General features: G+C 40.8%; 1 protein-coding gene across 7 annotated transcripts in view; it reads right to left on the minus strand.

Annotated features, from left to right (window-relative positions):
* Positions 1–7,182: 7,182 nt before the first annotated feature.
* Positions 7,183–21,544, minus strand: part of wu:fj29h11 (protein NO VEIN) — a 70,184-nt gene continuing 55,822 nt past the window's right edge. For all 7 annotated transcript variants that reach the window (XM_041814940.1, XM_041814943.1, XM_041814942.1 and 4 more), the window contains 8 exons: positions 20,954–21,099; positions 20,497–20,581; positions 14,732–14,852; positions 14,006–14,128; positions 10,186–10,569; positions 9,750–9,888; positions 9,495–9,642; positions 7,183–7,991 (listed from right to left, as the gene is read on the minus strand). In XM_041814940.1, coding sequence (XP_041670874.1) covers positions 7,578–7,991; positions 9,495–9,642; positions 9,750–9,888; positions 10,186–10,569; positions 14,006–14,128; positions 14,732–14,852; positions 20,497–20,581; positions 20,954–21,099 — 1,560 coding nt within the window. In that variant the 3' untranslated portion in view covers positions 7,183–7,577. The remainder of the gene's footprint in view (positions 7,992–9,494; positions 9,643–9,749; positions 9,889–10,185; positions 10,570–14,005; positions 14,129–14,731; positions 14,853–20,496; positions 20,582–20,953; positions 21,100–21,544) is intronic.

The raw sequence follows: 21,544 nt of genomic DNA on the forward strand, positions 1-21,544 counted from the left end.
GGGAGGAGGAGGAGGGAAGAGGAGGGGGGAGGAGGGGGGGGGGGGGGGGGTACCAGTAGTGAGCTAAGGAAGAGGAGAGGGGGGAGAAAAACCCTCCCTCTCCTCTCAGCTCTGGCCAATTACAGCGCAGCTCCGCCGGGAGCCTCCGCTGCTCTGTCTCCGTACAGACTAGGAGACGTTCAAGGACTGTGGGAATTATCAGAGACCGGGGCTACGCTCCTTAGAAGGAAGAGAACTGGCCTCATTCACTGATCCAGTTTAAGAAGAAACCTGTTCTGAAACATGTTTTTATGTTTTGATGAGGTTGGGAAGTTTTCTAACCTTGCAAAGCAGGAGGATTCGCCCGTTTCCTTGTTTTTCACTGATGTGTGAAACAAATCCATCAGGCGTGTCAGGTTAGAGCAGTGATACTCAGCCTGTGGCTCTTTTATGTCTTCATCTGAAATATTGTCTTTTTAACCTTTGACCTCAGAAATGATCCATTTCAGGTCACATTATTCAGTTTGTTTCCCACACTTACACAGCAGCTTTTAATGGTCAAGCTTAATTTCATCCTTGAATTTTTCTCTGTGTTTCAATTGGCCCTTTCTTTTTGCAATTTTTGCCCCCATTTTTAAAAATCTTTTGCCACTTTTAATCCATTTCTGCTGTTTTTAGCCCATTTTTACCACTACTTTCGGCGACCTTTTGACCATTTTTCTACTTTTATCCCATTTTTGCCTGATTTCATCACTTTTAGCCACTTTTATTCTGCTTCATTGAAATTTTTCACCCATATAAACTGCCTTTTGCCATTAAATGCTACATTTACACAGCTGTTATACAGCTGTTTTTGCCCACTTTATCACTCTTCACTCATTTTTGCCACTTTTTGACCACCTGCAACTAAATTTTATGTGACTTTGCACCCATATTTGCAATTTTTCACCCATTTTTTTTCATTGCATGCCTGTTTTGCCCCATTTCCCCATTTTATTGCCACATTTAATCAATGTCCGTTTCTTTTAGCATATTTCTACCACTACTTTTAGTCACTTTTTGACACTTTTACCCAATGTTCCCACCTATTTACAGCTTTTTTGCCCATTTTTATTTTTTAGCTTGTGGCTCTTATGATGGCTTTTTTCAACAGTTTGGCTCTTTGGTTGATAACACGGGTTAGAAGTTTTCTGCTCTCTGATTAAAACAAGAACCCTGGAGAACATCAGAGTTCTGATATGACGGTCAAATTATTCATTTTTACTCTCACTAGCTCTCCAATTTTCTTTAAATAAGAAATATTACATTTATGATTTTTAATTTTAATGCTTCTTTTACCAATAGTGATCTATCTGGACAAAAGTATGCGTCCAATCACTGATCAATCAGGTGTGTGAATAATCGCCTACCCGTACATCTCACACATCTGTGATGCTGAACGGGCCGTCCTGAAGAAATCAGTGACCTCAAGCGTGGGACAGTGATGATGACACCTTTGGTGTAGCTTCATCCCTGCTGTCAGTGATATTATCAGAAAGTGGAGAAGTTTAGGAACAGCAGCAACGCAGCCATGAAGCAGAAGACCAGGTAAAATCCCCGCTAAGGCTCATGGGTAAAAGTCTCAAACTCTGCTGATTCCAGAGCTGAAGAGCTCTGAATAAAATGACTGAATGAAAACTTAGCAGGAATTTTAGATTAATTTACATCCGTAAAAACACAACGTCACACATGGAGATTTAAATGAGACTCAGTAAGGCTCCTTCATTCAACAGAATCAGTTTTTAAATAAATGTTTGCTTAGAGCCAGTCATGATCTCTCTTCCCTTCTTTCTACATTTTACTTCATCAGGGAGAGTCATAGATATATAAATATTTTGAAAAGGCTTTTTGGGTAACCTTCCAGAGTCAGTGGATGGTCCAGATTCATGTCTGCAATCAGGTGGATCCACCTCTCCAATCCTGTCAGCGACGGAGGAGAGATCAGTGAGGATGCAGCAAAAGCAGCAGTTTGTTTAAATCTGGACTAAAGAGGAGAAAAGAACCACACTGACATTTTTCTCTTATTTTCCTAAATATTAATGCAAATGACAGTCAGAGTCTTTTCAAGTCATCAGCCATTAGAGCATCATTCAAATGTTTCTGAACAAACTTCATAATGATAACTGGTATTCTTTTTTTTTTTTTTTTTTTTTTTTAATTAAAACCTCAAAATGAACTTTTCCACATTATTAAGCCGGCCACAGGTTTCAGCAGGATGGGAAAGAAAAAGGATCTCTGCTGCTGAAAAGCCTCAAATAGTGCAAGGAATGAAAACATGAGATATTTCAGGAAAACTTCAGTGTGATCATCGTACTGTGAAGAAATTTGTGTCTGATTCAGAGCACAGACGGGTTCGTGCAGATAAAGGCATAATGAGGAAGGTTTCTGACAGACAAATTCATCAGATTAAGAGAGCAGATGCTAAAATGCCATTACAAAGCAGCAAACAGGTATTTGAAGCTGCTGGTGCCTCTGGAGTCCCACCAACCTCAAGGTGTAGGATCCTCCAGAGGCTTGCAGTCGTGTATAAACCTACTATTCAGCCCCCCCTAACCAATGCTCACAAGCAGAAATGGTTGCAGTGGGTCCAGAAATACATGAAGACTCATTTTGAAACAGTCTTGTTTACTGATGAGTGCCGTGCAACCCTGGATGGTCCAGATGGAGGAGTAGTGGATGGTTGGTGGATGGCCACCATGTCCCAACAAGGCTGTGACGACAGCAAGGAGGGGGCGGAGTCATGTCTTGGGCTGGATTCATGGGGAGAGAGCTGGTAGGCCCCTTTAGGGTCCCTGAAGGTGTGAAAATGACCTCAACAATGTATATAGAGTTTCTGACTGACCACTTTCTTCCATGGTACAAAAAGAAGAACTGTGCCTTCTGTAGCAAAATGATCTTCATGCATGACAATGAACCATCTCATGCTGCAAAGAATCCCTCTGTGTCATTGGCTGCTATGGGCATAAAAGGAGAGAAACTCATGGTGTGGCCCCCATCCTCCCCTGACCTTTAACCCTACTGAGAACCTTTGGAGCATCCTCAAGCTAAAGATCTATGAGGGTGGGAGGCAGTTCACATCAAAACAGCAGCTCTGGGAGGACATTCTGACATCCTGCAAAGAAATTCAAGCAGAAACTCTCCAAAAACTCACAAGTTCAATGGATGCAAGAATAGTGAAGGTGATAACAAAGAAGGGCTCCTGTGTTAACATGAACTTGGCCTGTTAAGATGTTTTTGATTGAAATAGCTTTGATTTCAGTAGATATGACCTCCTAATGCTGCAGATTCAACAAATAACCATTTTCAGTTCTTTACAACCAATAAAAGGTTTTTAACTCTGTTTTGCTTAATAATTTGGAAAAGTGCATTTTTGGGTTTTTATTTCAAAAAATAACAGTTATTATTATGAAGCTTGTTCAAAAACATTTGAATTATGCTCTAACGGCTGATGAGTTAGAAATATTCTGTCTTTTGCATCAATGTTTAGGAAAATAAGAGAAAATGTCTTTGCATAATAATGTGGACAGCGGTGTGTTTCTGTGGCAGTCCTGTTGTCCATCACTGGGTTTGATGCTAACATGCTGTGTAGTGATAAGTGAAAAACCCGAGCAGGAAAGTTGCACTCCTGAAACACCTTCAGCCAAAAGTTTCCATAGAAAAGGTCAGTTTTATAAAACCAAGAATCAAATGAAAAATACCAATTTTACATGTTTATTCCCATAATTAAACTTGTTTTCTTCATTCCCATTTCTGAAATGTTATTCCTTTTCCCCATTTTTATATTTTTATTCTTTATTCCGATTTCAATTTTTTTCATTTATTTCCATTTCAATATTTTCCCCCCACCTTTATGTTTTGTAATCTTCTTTCCATTTTTATATTTTATTGTTTACTCCCATTTTATTTTTTTTATTCTTTAATTCCATTTTCATAATTTGATTTCCTTTATCCATCTTTATTTTCCATGTCTTTGTGCCTTATTCCCATTTAAATATTTTTATTTTTACTCAAATTTTTATATTTTTATTCTTTGTTCATATTTAATTTTTTTCATTCTTGATTTCCATGTTATTATTACATGTCTTATTTTTTATTATTACATTTTTATTACATTTATTACATTTTTTTTATTGTTCATTCCCATTTTTTCATCAAAAATTGATCAGTTGATTGATAAATATATGTTCAACATAGATTATTGCCCATAATGACTAACAGGTGGATTGATAAATATATGTTCAACATAGATTATTGCCCATAATGACTAACAGTTGGATTGATAAATATATGTTCAACATAGATTATTGCCCATAATGACTAACAGGTGGATTGATAAATATATGTTCAACATAGATTATTGCCCATAATGACTGACAGGTGGATTGATAAATATATGTTCAACATAGATTATTGCCCATAATGACTGACAGGTGGATTGATAAATATATGTTCAACATAGATTATTGCCCATAATGACTAACAGGTGGATTGATAAATATATGTTCAACATAGATTATTGCCCATAATGACTAACAGGTGGATTGATAAATATATGTTCAACATAGATTATTGCCCATAATGACTGACAGGTGGATTGATAAATATATGTTCAACATAGATTATTGCCCATAATGACTAACAGTTGGATTGATAAATATATGTTCAACATAGATTATTGCCCATAATGACTAACAGGTGGATTGATAAATATATGTTCAACATAGATTATTGCCCATAATGACTGACAGGTGGATTGATAAATATATGTTCAACATAGATTATTGCCCATAATGACTAACAGTTGGATTGATAAATATATGTTTAACATAGATTATTGCTGATAATGACTAACAGGTGGATTGATAAATATATGTTTAACATAGATTATTGCTGATAATGACTAACAGGTGGATTGATAAATATATGTTTAACATAGATTATTGCCCATAATGACTAACAGGTGGATTGATAAATATATGTTTAACATAGATTATTGCCCATAATGACTAACAGGTGGATTCTAAAAAGAAACATTGAGTCATTCCTGATTAAACTGATTCAGTCTCAGTTGTTTTTGGAGTTGTTTTAATAGCTTTAGGGAGTTTATTAAGTAAATGAAATATAAATAAAAGACATTCCCAAAATACTAAACCTTTTTTCCTCTAGAATTTTTCTTCTGCACATATTTTGAATTTTATCATGTTCTAGGGGCCGGATGGGAAGATATGGGGGCCTGATGTGGCCCCTGGGCCACCGGTTGATGATCACGGCCCCATGGTAACTCTCTGGGCGTCGGTTAGACGGCTGTGAAATGTGTGATGTTAAAGATGGACGTTGACCGAGACAAATACCTGATTATTTTAAAGGTCACATATGTGACCCCTTTAAGACACGTTTGTATCGGTGTCAGGGGTCTCTGAAACATGCTTGTGAAGTCTGTTGCTGTAAAAACACTCCAGTATTGGATTTGTGAATGTCTAAAAACTCCTCTGTTTCAGCCCTGCTCAGAACGAGCTGTTTCTGTGTCTGTGGCTTTAAATGTTAATGAGCTGTCTGACTCCGCCCCCCTCAGGAAATGGATGTGGCTCTCCTGATCTTCTTCTCAGGAGAGGAGGGCGGAACTCTCTTCCTCTAAGCAGAAAAGGCCAACTAAATCTGGGGGCGGGGCTACCTGACATGACATCATGAGGGGGAAATCTGAGAACGCTTGTTTCAGTACTGAGGACACTGAGGAAGATTTATCTGGATCATCTGCATAAAGATGGACTTTAAAATACTCTGATATTCAGCAGTGTCATCGATATGTTATTTCAAACTGGTTGATCCCTGAAGTTCTTCTAAGATCAATACCCCCCCCCCAAACACACACAGGGGTTCCAGGCCCCAGGTTGTGAACCAATGCCTTGGGTGATGACTTTGGCCTTATATTGCCAGTAAGGATTGTTTCAGTCCTTTTAGTTCCTCTTATTCCTGCTGGTTTTCACATCTTTATACCTCTTTTGAAAAAAAGCTGTGATGCTGGAGTTTCCATGCTGCACCCGAACGCCTCATTGCTCCATCAGATGTTCTGTGGAGCTGAGAGGAGTCCCTTCTCTAATATAAATGTGTTTTTTTCTTTTTTATGAACAAATAAAATCACATGTTGGTGGTCTCAGCTCGGCCTCACGATGACGGTGGATCAGTGATTCACTCAGTGAGAATTTAATCGACACAACGCTGCAGAGAATGAGCACAGACTCACTATGTTTGACATCTTTGGACTTTTAAATGAAGAGGATTTTCATTCTCTACGTATTTTTCTGAAAAGATAAATCTACTTTAAGCATGATTAAACTAAAGCTTTATGTCCGTGCTGTTATTGTCTTTGTGTTTATTACTCTCTCAGTGGCGTGGAACCACGTCTAAGTGTTTGTAAGGATCACTCTGTGGTTACCACCAGGTTGCATCATGAAAACAGGGAGGTGTCGAATCCGGAGGCTCCTGATCTCTGCACAAACTCACATCACACAGAGCGATAAGAGTGTTGGTGAGGGTTACCTTCTTCTAAGACATGCAGGCTGGCTCTTAGAAAGGATCTCCTTTATAAATCATGAGTGAAGTGTTTATTAACGGCTAAATGTGAGTATTTTCAATTGTGGCTAATAAACAGCTAATATTTATTCACACTTTGTCTATGTTTTGTATAAATTAAAGACAAAGGACTTGAAGGTCTGAGGATATTCTGCAAAAATATTAATATAATAATCTTAATATGAATAAGCAGTTTTCAATGTAATAACCCCACAAACATAACATATTCCCCACAGATGTGTTAAGATTGCCTGCTGCAGTCATCTTAGCTATTATGTTTGCAGGGATTTATGGTTGAGGTCAGAATCTGCAGCTTGTAAAAGTTCGAATAATTTCCCACTGATGTAAAATGATTGTGGTCATCGTTAGTCTGTCGTTGCCTTTTAACATCTGCCACTTTAAGCTCGAGTCACATAAAAAAATGTACTCATGGCAATTTTTTGTTCACCATGAAACAGGAAGTTGTTTTTCCAGAGTCTTAAAACACTGGTAGAGCTAGTATCTTAGAGGAAAAACAACTCACTTATAAGTGCTTCTTAAACAGTAGGGTGGAAACAGAAATATATTTAGACAAATCCTCCAGAGTCGATGGGGTGCAGACAAAGTATTTTATTCTCTAGGAATGTTTGGGGAATAAAAAAGATCTACTACATTCAGTTTATCTGCTCCATCCAACATTTTGTAGAAAACAAACAGCTAAATGTGCAGTTTGTTGTCAATAAAATACTAAAAAACATAAAACAGGAATGTGCAAAATGTTCCTCAGAAACAGGAGAAATCACAAAAACAAACTTTAGAATAATTCACATTAAAATACAATAAATCAGTGCAGGAACAGTTAAAAAAAAGTCGTCACAAAAAACTGAAGAGAACTAAAACAGTGCTGATCCTCTGACGACGACACAGGTAGAAACACGTGGCTCTGCTAAGAACAGGTGGAACCTCAGGTGTTTATAGGAACAGGAAGTTCCTCAGGTGTTAGGGTAACCCTAGACGAACAGGTAGAGGTTGAGCTCCTTGGTGTGCAGGTGCTGTGCGAGGTTCTGGATGCGACACAGACGGACGTTGTTAGAGTCTCCGGCGCTGTAGACCCTGAAGACGTGGTAGCGCTCTCTCTCCTTCAGAGCGAAGTCCAGCTCGTTGGCCGACAGGTGGATGAATGACCGCTCCTTCTTTATGGTCGACTTCACCTCCACGTACACCACCCCTGGCGTCCCCGTGGAGCTGAACGTCAGCTTGAAGTCGTATGGCTGCCCGCTCTCTCCGTTCTGGTTGCACCACAGGACGTGGGCAGGGCTTCCCGGGTTGCCGCTGTCTCTCCAGTGACACAGGAAGGAGTTTACCAGCTGCTCACCCCACTCTCCAATGGTGGTGAGGTCCCTGTGGTCTTCTGACAGCACCACCTGTAGGAGGACAGAGGGATTACACTGAGGTCTGACCACCTCTCTTTATTTATTGATGTTTTCAGAGGTTTAATTTGGGCCTTTATTCGGACAGAACGGTGGCTTAGAGAGAGAGAGAGAAAGAGTGGGAAAGATGCGCTGAAAAGGGGCCAGGGGCTGTATTTGAACCCAGGCCATTAGGCGGACACACAGACATGACAGAGTAGACTGTGGTACCGGCCAATAATACTATATCCACCAGTGGGAAGAGTCGAAGGCGATGGTTCTCCAGAAGAATTCAGTTACTCTGGTTAAAACTTTCTGAAGTAGAAGAAAAAATAATGATTTATAAATGAAAGTAAAAATTCTTTAATTCAAAGCTTATTCAGAGCTGCTGTAGAGGGTTTACATTGATGCCACTCTCAGCTCATGACCATGAAAACAGGATTCAATCAGACTAAAATCAGCTCATATCAGGGATATTTGGACTGGACAGAGATCCTGGAACATTGGCAGTGATATGTGGTCATAAATCCAGTTTCCTGACATTAAATGGACCTGATCTAAGAACACAAAGCAGAGCCTGAAGGTTCTCATCAGATCCTGGATCATCAGTGATGGATTTGAAACTGAATTAAAGTTAAGGTTGTATCAGGATGTTTCTCCATATTTCAGTATTTTTTATTTTAGCTAATCTGGATAAAAATCACTCTGAGATTGTTAAATCTGTCTGTAAAACTCTGAGTTGTATTTTCAAACCAGATCGATGTACCCCGGATGTTTTATTTAATCTGGTTCCATTCTAACCAGTTAAACCTTGATTTTATTGTTAATATTACAAACTCAGATTGCACAGCTCTTAGCTTGTATAGCATGTATAAACTGTTAAGACTTGTTCACAGAAATAATTTCAGTATTTCTCCAAATATGAAGTGAATTTAGAAAGGCTGCTTTTTAATTATAGATAGATTTCTGTGGACTTGACTGTTTGTGGTCATTCCCCTGAAAACCATTTTTTTCTTTTTTTTAAGATGAAGAATTCAACCACCGTGCACAGCTGCACGGACTCTCATAGAGTCTAGTCCTGCCTGCACCTCTGACTAGTTTTCTGCATCTCAGACCTTAATGAATGTCAGAGGTTTTTGCCTTGTGAAACAGAACTTCTCTTCCTGTGAAGGATTAGAACACCTGCTCTTAGGATAACAAATACTTTCCCTGCCTAACAGTCCATCAGCCACAAACGCAGACATCGTATCTCGCTTTGGTGAGCAACTCAGCTCAATCCCCAGCCTGATATAATCACTAATTATAAAAATGTGTAATGCCAAACTAATGCCCTGAAATAGAATAAGAGGAGGAGGAAGAAGAAGAAGTGGAGGAGGAAGAAGGAGAGGAGGAAGGAGAGGAGGAGGAAGGAGAGGAGGAGTTGGAGGTAGATGTAGAAGAAGAAGAGGAGGAGGCAGAGGAGGAAGAAGTAGAAGAAGAGGAGGAGGAAGATGAGGAAGAGAAGGAGGAGAGACTCACTGTGCTCGGTCTCTGACAGTGGAGCTCCATGTCCTCCAGCACCATCTGAGAGCTCAAAACAGGGAAGTCCAGGTTCAGAGGGGGGCGGTCTACAGATGCTGAAGCCCCCTGAAACATAGAGGGGTGGAGCATGGCCTCAGGGGCAGAGCTAAGAGAGAGAGGGGAGGGTGAGAATGAGGAGTAAGGGTCAAAACCACCATCAGCTCAGCTGGTAAATGACAGGGATGAAGATGAGGAGGAGAAAAAGAGGCATACTGGATGTTCACCGCTGGCGTCTCACTGGCCGCCGTCTCAACAGGAGGTGCAGGAGGAGGAGGAGCCTGAGCTGGGCTGAGACCTGTGAGGAGTTCCTGTCCTCCTTTGGCTCCTTCAGACCTGCTCTGCTGATCCATGTCTGTTAGACAAAACAAATGAACCAGTCAGACTCAGGTCTCAGGCTCACATGGGGGCAGTAACAAGGAGACCTACAACTGTGATGATTACGGAAAATGCTCTCTGATTGGTCAGTTTCTTGTGGTTCATGATATACTGGCATACAACTCTGACCTGGACCTATAAACACAACTGAGATAAATATTTCTGAGTCCGAGCATCAGAACAGCCCCCCCTCAGTCACCCTAATCCTGTGATAAACTGGATCATAATCCTGTTGACTAAAATAACAGTCATTAGTGGAGCGTAGCCTGTATACCTGGAGCCTGTGGAGCGTTAGCGCTCACTGCTGAAGGACTAGGTGGATGGATAAAGACTTTCTGAGACTGATCAGAAAGTATGCTGCTCCTGATCAGCTGGTTCCCCTCTTGGCTTGTCCTGATTGTCTTGTTCCCTTCTTGGCTTGGCTGGTTCCCCTCTTGGCTGGTTCGGATTGGCTGGGTGCCTTCTTGGCTGGTCCTGCTCAGCTGGTTCCCCTCTTGGCTGGTCCTGATTGGCTGGTGCCCTTCATGGCTGCTGGGACGGGGGAAGTTGTGGCTACCTTGAGCGGCGGTGTCTCTCTCTGGGTCTCTGTCTTTGGGTCCTGCAGGCGGCGGCCACATCTTCATGACGGCGTCCACCACGCCTGCTCCGTCTGCAGAAGCTGGAGGAGGAGGAACCAAGAGAAATTAGAAACATAGCTGCTGATCTGGTTTAAAACCAGACTTCAGAGAAAGAAAAACAGAGCACTGGTTGTTTTTGGGTTTGAGACTCGGCAGCTTCACCTCAACCAGTCATGAGTTCAAACGCTTCCTTGTATTTTTGTGACCTCTTAATCGTTTGTAACACCACTAACTGTCACACTATGTGCACTAAACAGTCACTAAAAAGGGTAAAGAGAGAACCTGAGATGCTAACTGGGCAGTGAATGAAACGATTCAGATGTGTCTCAGTCAAAGTCACGTTTAAAATCTCTTCAGGCCAAATCAGACTACAGGATTTTCCACATCACCTAAACTCTCATTTAGTCAAGACTGACAGACCAGTAACACTACAGCTGTGATTCCAACCTATCATCATGCTGTCGTCATGGCGATATCTGCTGTCTTCACAACTGTGCAAGCTCATTGGTTGATGGATGCGCCAGTCAAAGCTAGGATAAATACAGTGGTCTAATTCTGAAGGTGTGCCCAGCTCTGACCTCTGAGGTTAATGAACACAGATTGAATAAATAACTCTAACATTATCTTCCACAGTATGATTTATTTCATGGAATATTTCCAATAGAGAACCACACAGAGTCTTCCATAGTCAGAGCATGCTTCACGAACGCTAATAATTTCCATCAGTTATGTGTCTTTGATTGATGATCACCTGTACAGGACTACATCACTGGCATCAGGTCAGAGTGTCAGACTAGACTGAAGATGTCAGAAAAAAGAGCCAATCGTAAAGAATCGTGGTTATGCAGCCTCCTGGAGACATTATCATAGTTTAGTGTTTCTAATCTCTTCTTCTATTAAATCAGCCTTATAATGATCAAGATTGCAGCAGTTTTATGAGAAATGGTTTAATGTTTCATCCTTTCCAGTATTAGTAAATAATATTTATCAGTTCAGTCCTCAAGACCCATTTTCTGCACGTGTTTTTCATCTATCAGGGTGCAACATATTAGCCTCAAACCGAGTGATGATAACATAGAAGCCCTAGAAATATGTAGGTAAATATTTCCATCGCCCCCTTCTGGCTGGCTGTAGTATAGGTGAAAGGTACTGGTCTCACAGTTTCTGCCTAACGATTAATGACACTTTAAAGAAAATACTAGTATATTAGTGTGTTACTTAGACCAAAATAAATCACTTTATTTTAGTTAAATTGAAATTCTGGCCCCCTGATGTGTCTGTCAAATCAAAATCTGGCAGCTGTAAAAATATAGTTGAAGATCTCTGATTGGAGAATACATAAAGGTGCTGTTACCTGTAAAACGCTCTGTGCACTACATTACATGGGTTTGTATAGAAGTTAGAAATCTAAATTCACAAACTCAGAAACATGACAAAATTCACTTATCCTGTATGAAAGCACCAAACAGTTAACCTTGCAAAGCAGATGGATTCGCCTGTTTCTGCGTTTCTCACTGGCGAATCCATCTCGCAAAGCTCCCATCATTTGGGCCTGGTTACAAAGTGACAGGACCAATCAGCGACGAAGGGCAGTACTTTCAGGAGCGGCGGAGTTGTGACGTAAGCGAGCAGCAACAAGAGGCTGGTGCAATTATGGCAGAAGACATTAGCGTGGATGCTGCTAAAGCGCAGGTTTTATCAGGACTTGACGACATTTCTTCATTTAAAGAAGAACAAAGAACAGCAGTGAGTTGTTTTCTTTTCAAAAATGATAAAAGTCGTGTACTGACATGTCAACAGTCGCCATGGTTCGTGTTATTCCTCGGTAGCTGCACAGGCGCACCTCGGTCGCAGCTATGTCACGTGTTTTGTTGCTCTGATTGGCCGTAAAGATGTGACAGAAAGAATGTTCATCCTATCACATCCCAAGTTTTTTTCTAATCCTCTGCCCTTTTCCAAACGCTTAGTATTGAAGGTTTTCCAGATGTATGTGTGAAACATTTGCTGTGTCAGGTCACCAAACAGTGACATCAGGAGGTAAATCAGTGATGATCAGAGCTCATCAGGTTATTACTGATCCTGTACATTAGCAGTAGGGATGGGTACACATGTGAACTGGTACCGGTACAAAATGGTACCCATTTTCTGTTATTTGGTGTGTGAATATGCAATAATAAATGTTATTTCATTCATAAAATAACCTCAAATCTTCTGAGTTTTAGATATTTATTTCTTAATATCAACACTTTCAAATATCTAATAAAAACAACATCATACACCATTGTAATGTAAAATCACAACTGTTTTTACAAATTACTCCAACATGAGAACCTAAACTACAACTACCGAGTGGTTTTTCTTTATATTGCACAAATTGAAACCCAGCGCCACTACCTCCTATTCCTCCCCTCTTGGAAAAATGTGTGTTAGGGTCCATTTAGTTTAAAACAAATGAACAATTGAGGGTGGAGTCAAAATAAATAAAGGTATAATATTTTACATATTAAAGTAAACAAACTACTTCCTCTACCATGAACTACATGTGCTGCACATATTTACTCATGCAGTTCTTTTTCCAACAAAACTAAGACGTCATCTTTCTCTGGTAAGAGCAGAGTCTGCTCCTCACTCATCGATCAACCATGTGACCGTCCACGCAGAAGCATAACTCGAACCTTGCACACTGAGTCTGTTACATTCTTTGTATTCATGGCAAGTTGTTACAATCTGCAATGAAAATAAGAAGTGAGGACGAGCCTGTGGCTCTGTCACTCATTCAGAATTACTCTGGATCCATCCATCCTGACAGACCGCTTCCTACGGCACCAGCTCTGCCAAGTTGGAGAGATGGAGAGCAACTTTTAGGACGCACTCATACAACTTACTTTTTTTATCAGTTTTAGTCATCACAGATCTATTTTTGTTAGTCTTAGTCTAGTTTTTGTTGTGGAAAAAAAGGCTGTCGACAAAAAGTTTTAGTCATAGTTTTAGCCGACGAACACTGGTTTGATTTTACGTGAATCAGTACTTAGAAGAATAAAAACAGTGAATTCAGTACCAATCCCTAATCAGCACTCGTTTGTTCCTGTCTAAAGCTTCTTTAAAACGATGGTGAAACTGCGTGTTAATTTCTCTGTGCATATTCTTGTTTGGTAACCATTTTCTGTGTAATTCTTATATTTAGAGCATATATCTCCCACGGTGTTTTTGTCTTAATTGTTATCTCTGCCTGTTCTTGAATATTGGTAATAAACAGTTTAATTATGACCCAGTTTGTTAGTTTAGGGAGCAGGAAAGAAACTTTTTAAGTTACCCCCCTAACCTCCAGACGGATGACTAACAGTGGTAAAAATGAGGTCGTCTGTAGTATTTTATGACCCTAAATGTGACAAAGTTAAAGACTTCTCAGGCTCTTATGGATGTGCAGGAATGTCTCTAACCCCGCTTAACCCCTCCTCATCATCCTTGCCAGCGTACCTGTGCGGTTGCTTCCTGTGTTCTGAATCGAAGCTCGAGGAGGCCAGCATACCAGGGTCTCCTCCCCGTCCTCGTGTGCAGGGCGAGCTGGCACCTCTGTGGGGGTTTTACCCCTGGATGGAACTGAAATAAAAAAAAAAAAAATCAAACTGTTAAAACCACAGAAGTAGAAAAGAGGATGTAAAACAGAGATCAGATTGAAGCCTGCATCTTTTCTTATGACATCAAAACAGGAACCAAAGTGATTCAGAAATAAAAGAGGCTTTTGATTCTTTGATTACTGGTAAATCTGAGTCTGTGTTCATGTGTTGGAGTGATGTTACTGCAGAGAGGATTTCTGCCTTAGTAACAGCTGCTCTTTTATGTCTGCACACAGCAACAAACTGCATTAGCATATCTGTTATCTCTGTCTGTATAATGAAATGATAATGAAAGCGGGTCAGCCTGCAGATGTAAGATGTCACAAACAGCAGCAGTCAGAGCTCACAGGCTGATTTTCCTGCTGATATTTAAGACGCCAACGTTTGCTTCACTTCAGGAGGAAATCTGAGCTCTAGACCACATCAGGCTGACCAAGGTTTTAAACCCGAGTTTAGTCCAGATTTCAACAGGAAGACCTGGGAGTTTCTGTGAGAGCTCATGTCCGTGGAAACGTCACTAACAGCCGCTGTGTGGTCTGAATTGTCTCAAGTGTGCCTTACAATGTTAAAAATGAGTCCTGTGTACCTCTCTCCAGGTTCACCTCCGGTCTGGAGGGCTCCGGGACCTCCCATGGCTCCTCGTCGGCAGGCAGCTCTCTGATGTCTTCCCTCTGTAGGAACCTCTGCAGAGATCGAGGGTCCTGGTCCTGCAGATACCAGAACATGATGACATTTAGAACGGCTCTGATCGTTTCATGTTAAAAGAACAGTTTTAGGGTTTGACTGAAGCTTCTGGTTTCCTGACTTCCTCCTGTCCCCAGGGATCATTCCTGTGATGTTGTAGAATAACTCTGTGAGGCTGTTAGTGGAGCAGATTCTGTTTATTCTCCTTCAGATGAGTGTAGCATCATCTCATTAAAATGTGCTGTCAATGACTGTTTGGTCAATTCACTGAATTTAAATCAAAGTTAGAGAAATAAAAAGAGAAGAGGCATCAATAAACGATCCCAGAGTTTCACTTCATAATCACACCATTCAACATTTCATCACTACAGCAGAATTAACCCTACTGGCTCTCTGATTGGTCCACTGACCCACCAATCACAGAACCTCCTCTAATACGAACCACTGCAGGGCTACTTCCTGTTAGACAGACTTTCTCTAAGGCCAAGTCTTTTCAAAGCCTGGCAGTGAAACTAGGAGTGTAAATTAACTTCAGTAGCTTCTGTTGTTACATATAAAATATAAAATAAATATAATATTAATAAAATAGCTGTTTCACAGAACAGGCTCATTCATGGGAAACATATGATTCTCTCTTAAAGTTAACAGCTTTGGCCATCATTTGGCAAAAATACAAGGAAAAAGGCCCCAACATCCCCAGCTTCACTAACAGTCCATCCTTGCCTTTGAAGATGATGTCAGCCTTTAATGTCTATAACAAAATCCATCCTTGCCTTCTGGATGCAGGCCAGTCTTGGCCCACATTTGTCATTTGTCATAGAAGTATACCAGTCATGTATAAACAGGAGTGTGGATGATAGGACTAAAAGCCAGCATTATACAAAAAAAGGATAAATTATTTTAAAGGTTTTATTTGTAGCTCCACCTTTTTGGTACGGTTAGGTAAGATTGGCACCCCTATGGAAAGTGGGACGGTATGGGTCGTTTTTTTGGGACTCTTTCTCTATGGAAACACCAAAAAAAGCGTGTCGTACCACACTAAACTGAGCCGGACCGTTCGGTGGAAACAACCTATATGTTAACAGTATATCAAGGTTTCCATTAAAAGCATGTTTAGGATTCAGGTCCACCTAGAGCTCTAACAGACTAACTTTTAAGGGTGGGACAAAAAATCGATACACTGAAATATCGCGATACTTCCTGGCGTGATATTGTATCGATATTTTAAAATGCAGTATCGATCTTTAATTAATTAGCTAAATATTCACTTTGTTGGTGCGGTAGTTTGTGGTGTAATTTCACCCCCTGACCGCTAGTTGGCGGCAGGCATCGCTAGCTGGCAGTTGACTCTTGCCTCTTCTCTCTTGAGGCAACGAGAACACACGAGACTTCAGGTCTGCGTGAGCCGGTTGCTTGTACCTACCCAGCACATTAAAGACAGCACAAACTTAGACAGGAGTTAGACAGTCGTTTGCAAGATATGCCACGCCAGAGTAAAATACTGAGACAACACAACGAATCTACTAGTTAGGCATCATCGCGTTAGCGCTACAGCTAACGGCTAACGTCAACAAACAAGCCCGTTGAAGCTACCGCTGGTCTCTACTCATGCAACCATAATCACAGTCGTATTATTTGTAAGGACCTGTCCCGTGTAGTGTCGTTAAGAATGACGGCTTTGGTAACACAAGGAAGAAACACTGGCCTGGTACGTCGCCCTCCGCAAAACACAGTCCATCAGTCTTAAAGCTGGACGTGACGATCAGCTCGTCTCCCATATTCTCCCTCCACAAACACATTGTGTGATGACATAAAAAACTGATAAAATATGAAATATAAAGGATTGGAGTACATTCACTCTATAATAATTTATTCCCCTTTTCTTAAAAAAAAAAAAAATCATGGTAGCATTTTAATTCAGTGCAACAAATGGGGAAAATCCTCATCTTCAGATTGAACAAAGATAGGTAAAATGCGAAATGATGCAGGACTATATATTTTTTAAATAGCTTATTTCTACATCGTTAAATTCGATATTAACTTAAAATTACATAATAAGTTATACATATATATACTACACACATATGTATAGACTTTATGCACTTCATATTCTGTATTTAGCTCATTCTGTGTCAAATTCTGTGAAATTGATACTAAATTGTTGTGAATAAACTGAGAAATCCTGCACTTGACCATTTTATAACTATTTTGTATTCTCTAGTTAGACACATTTTGTGATGTATTGTTATACACATGTGATGTGTATTTTTCCTGATATAGTCTGCAGGGATCATTATCATTCAGCTTTTTCACTGGTGTTTAAAAAGCTAACTAAAGATTGCAAAAATCAGCAATATCGTAGAACCACGATTTAAATCAAATCGACACCTAAAAAAAAATCGTAAAAAATCGAATCGGGAGAAAAGTGAATCGTCCCAGCCCTACTAACTTTACTACACTGATTCAGGTCCACCTAGAGCTGTGACAGACTAACTTTGCTACACTGATTCAGGTCCACCTAGAGCTGTGACAGACTAACTTTACTACACTGATTCAGGTCCACCTAGAGCTCTAACAGACTAACTTTACTACACTGATTCAGGTCCACCTAGAGCTGTGACAGACTAACTTTGCTACACTGATTCAGGTCCACCTAGAGCTGTGACAGACTAACTTTGCTACACTGATTCAGGTCCACCTAGAGCTCCAACAGACTAACTTTACTACACTGATTCAGGTCCACCTAGAGCTCCAACAGACTAACTTTACTACACTGATTCAGGTCCACCTAGAGCTCTAACAGTCTAACTTTACTACACTGATTCAGGTCCACCTAGAGCTCTAACAGACTAACTTTACTACACTGATTCAGGTCCACCTAGAGCTCCAACAGACTAACTTTACTACACTGATTCAGGTCCACCTAGAGCTCTAACAGTCTAACTTTACTACACTGATTCAGGTCCACCTAGAGCTCTAACAGACTAACTTTACTACACTGATTCAGGTCCACCTAGAGCTCTAACAGATTAACTTTACTACACTGATTCAGGTCCACCTAGAGCTCTAACAGACTAACTTTACTACACTGGTTCAGATCCACCTAGAGCTCTAACAGACTAACTTTACTACACTGATTCAGGTCCACCTAGAGCTCTAACAGTCTAACTTTACTACACTGATTCAGGTCCACCTAGAGCTCTAACAGACTAACTTTACTACACTGATTCAGGTCCACCTAGAGCTCTAACAGATTAACTTTACTACACTGATTCAGGTCCACCTAGAGCTCTAACAGACTAACTTTACTACACTGGTTCAGATCCACCTAGAGCTCTAACAGACTAACTTTACTACACTGATTCAGGTCCACCTAGAGCTCCAACAGTCTAACTTTACTACAATGATTCAGATCCACCTAGAGCTCTAACAGACTAACTTTACTACACTGATTCAGGTCCACCTAGAGCTCCAACAGACTAACTTTACTACACTGATTCAGGTCCACCTAGAGCTCCAACAGTCTAACTTTACTACAATGATTCAGATCCACCTAGAGCTCCAACAGACTAACTTTACTAAACTGATTCAGGTCCACCTAGAGCTCTAACAGACTAACTTTGCTACACTGATTCAGGTCCACCTAGAGCTCTAACAGACTAACTTTACTAAACTGATTCAGGTCCACCTAGAGCTCTAACAGATTAACTTTACTACACTGATTCAGGTCCACCTAGAGCTCCAACAGACTAACTTTACTACACTGATTCAGTCCACCTAGATCTCTAACAGACTAACTTTACTACACTGATTCAGATCCACCTAGAGCTCTAACAGACTAACTTTACTACACTGATTCAGGTCCACCTAGAGCTCTAACAGACTAACTTTACTACACTGATTCAGGTCCACCTAGAGCTCTAACAGACTAACTTTACTACACTGATTCAGGTCCACCTAGAGCTCTAACAGACTAACTTTGCTACACTGATTCAGGTCCACCTAGAGCTCTAACAGACTAACTTTACTACACTGATTCAGGTCCACCTAGAGCTCTAACAGACTAACTTTACTACACTGATTCAGTCCACCTAGAGCTGTGACAGACTAACTTTACTACACTGATTCTGGTCCACCTAGAGCTCTAACAGACTAACTTTACTACACTGATTCAGATCCACCTAGAGCTCTAACAGATTAACTTTGCTACACTGATTCAGGTCCACCTAGAGCTGTGACAGACTAACTTTACTACACTGATTCTGGTCCACCTAGAGCTCTAACAGACTAACTTTGCTACACTGATTCAGGTCCACCTAGAGCTCTAACAGACTAACTTTACTACACAGATTCTGGTCCACCTAGAGCTCTAACAGACTAACTTTACTACACTGATTCAGGTCCACCTAGAGCTGTGACAGACTAACTTTACTACACTGATTCAGGTCCACCTAGAGCTCTAACAGACTAACTTTACTACACTGATTCACGTCCACCTAGAGCTCTAACAGACTAACTTTACTACACTGATTCAGGTCCACCTAGAGCTCTAACAGACTAACTTTACTACACTGATTCAGGTCCACCTAGAGCTCTAACAGACTAACTTTACTACACTGATTCAGGTCCACCTAGAGCTCTAACTGACTAACTTTACTACACTGATTCAGGTCCAACTAGAGCTCTTAACAGACTAACTTTACTACACTGATTCAGATCCACCTAGAGCTCCAACAGACTAACTTTACTACACTGATTCAATCCACCTAGAGCTCTAACAGACTAACTTTACTACACTGATTCAGTCCACCTAGAGCTCTAACAGACTAACTTTACTACACTGATTCAGTCCACCTAGAGCTCTAACAGACTAACTTTACTACACTGATTCTGGTCCACCTAGAGCTCTAACAGACTAACTTTACTACACTGATTCAGTCCACCTAGAGCTCTAACAGACTAACTTTACTACACTGATTCAGTCCACCTAGAGCTCTAACAGACTAACTTTACTACACTGATTCAGGTCCAACTAGAGCTCTTAACAGACTAACTTTACTACACTGATTCAGATCCACCTAGAGCTCTAACAGACTAACTTTACTACACTGATTCAGTCCACCTAGAGCTCTAACAGACTAACTTTACTACACTGATTCAGTCCACCTAGAGCTCTAACAGACTAACTTTACTACACTGATTCAGGTCCAACTAGAGCTCTTAACAGACTAACTTTACTACACTGATTCAGATCCACCTAGAGCTCCAACAGACTAACTTTACTACACTGATTCAGGTCCACCTAGAGCTCTAACATACTAACTTTACTACACTGATTCTGGTCCACCTAGATCTCTAACATACTAACTTTACTACACTGATTCAGTCCACCTAGAGCTCTAACAGACTAACTTTACTACACTGATTCAGGTCCACTGCTCTTCACTTCCTTACCTTTGTGCATTATTGGGATCACATGACTGAAGCTCTTTCAGTAAAATAATGAAGCTCAGTTGTTTGACATGTGAAGTTAGAGGATCAAACTTGAGCTGATGGACTCCACAGAGATGAGAGAGAACATTACCATGAAAACGTGACTCCCTCTGAGGAAACAGCCTCATGAAGGAGCAGTGTCTGTGTATGGATCAGTGATCAGATCCTACTCACATTGATGGAGGTAATCAGGCCACTCAGGAAACGCATCAGCTCCTTCCTGTGAGTGGTCTCAGTGCAGAACAGTTTCACCAGCTCTCTGAAACACAAACATCACATGGGTTTAATCCCAGAGCTTCATGGTGCTGGGGATCATTAGTTTAAGGCTGCTAGTCAAACTCTTCATTTATCAATAACTCGTGAACATATCACTCCTAGTGGCTCATATTTCTGTGTCCTATGCAGAGCATTTGGCTTCACTTCTGTACAACAGGAGGTGGCAGTCACATTGTCAGAACTGTATGAGCAGTTTAGAGTTCTGGGTCTACCCTGGGGTCTCCTACCAGTGGGATCTGCCCAGGGAGGCGACCATGTCTGTGATTATCAGACAGAAATCTTAAGTCTGTAGAGGCTGAATGCTACCGTTAGCTTAGTCTGCTCTCTCTCCCAGTCTGCCCATCCTCCTACTGACCTGCAGACCTCCAGTTTGGCTGACAGGTGGTCTTTTTGGATGCAGAGCTCCTTTTGGTCCTTCAGAAGACAGTCGACATCCTGTAGCTCCACCAGTTCCTCGCCCTCCGGTATGTCCAGTTGATAACGGATGTATAGCTTCCCCACCTGAACGGCATCAGAAAACAGCATGTCAGTGTTATTAGGGACCAGGTGTTAGGGTCGTCACACATGTACGCAGTCACTGTCACAAGTTTCTGTCAGAGTGCAATCATGAGTGGAAAGACATGAGACCCATTTTCTGGACAAAAAAACAAACTCAGTGTGCTAAGGCCTTCAGCTTGTCGACCTTTCTAAGGATCAGGTGTTAGCATGTTGGCATGTTAGCATGCTACTGGTTAGTTTGTTAGCCTTTCTAAATACCAGCTGTTAGCATGTTAGTGTATTAGCATGTAAGCATTCTAGCATATTAGCATGTTACTGGTTAGTATATATTGTATATTTATATCTTGGACTTGTAGTGTTTTCACAAGTTTAAGTTGACAACATATGTTGAAACTTATGAAAGCAAAGAAGATGGATGGTCCAGGATGCCTCTAAGAGAAATAATGGG

This window comes from Cheilinus undulatus, linkage group 20, assembly GCF_018320785.1.
Source record: "Cheilinus undulatus linkage group 20, ASM1832078v1, whole genome shotgun sequence".
Taxonomy (NCBI): Eukaryota; Metazoa; Chordata; class Actinopteri; order Labriformes; family Labridae; genus Cheilinus; species Cheilinus undulatus.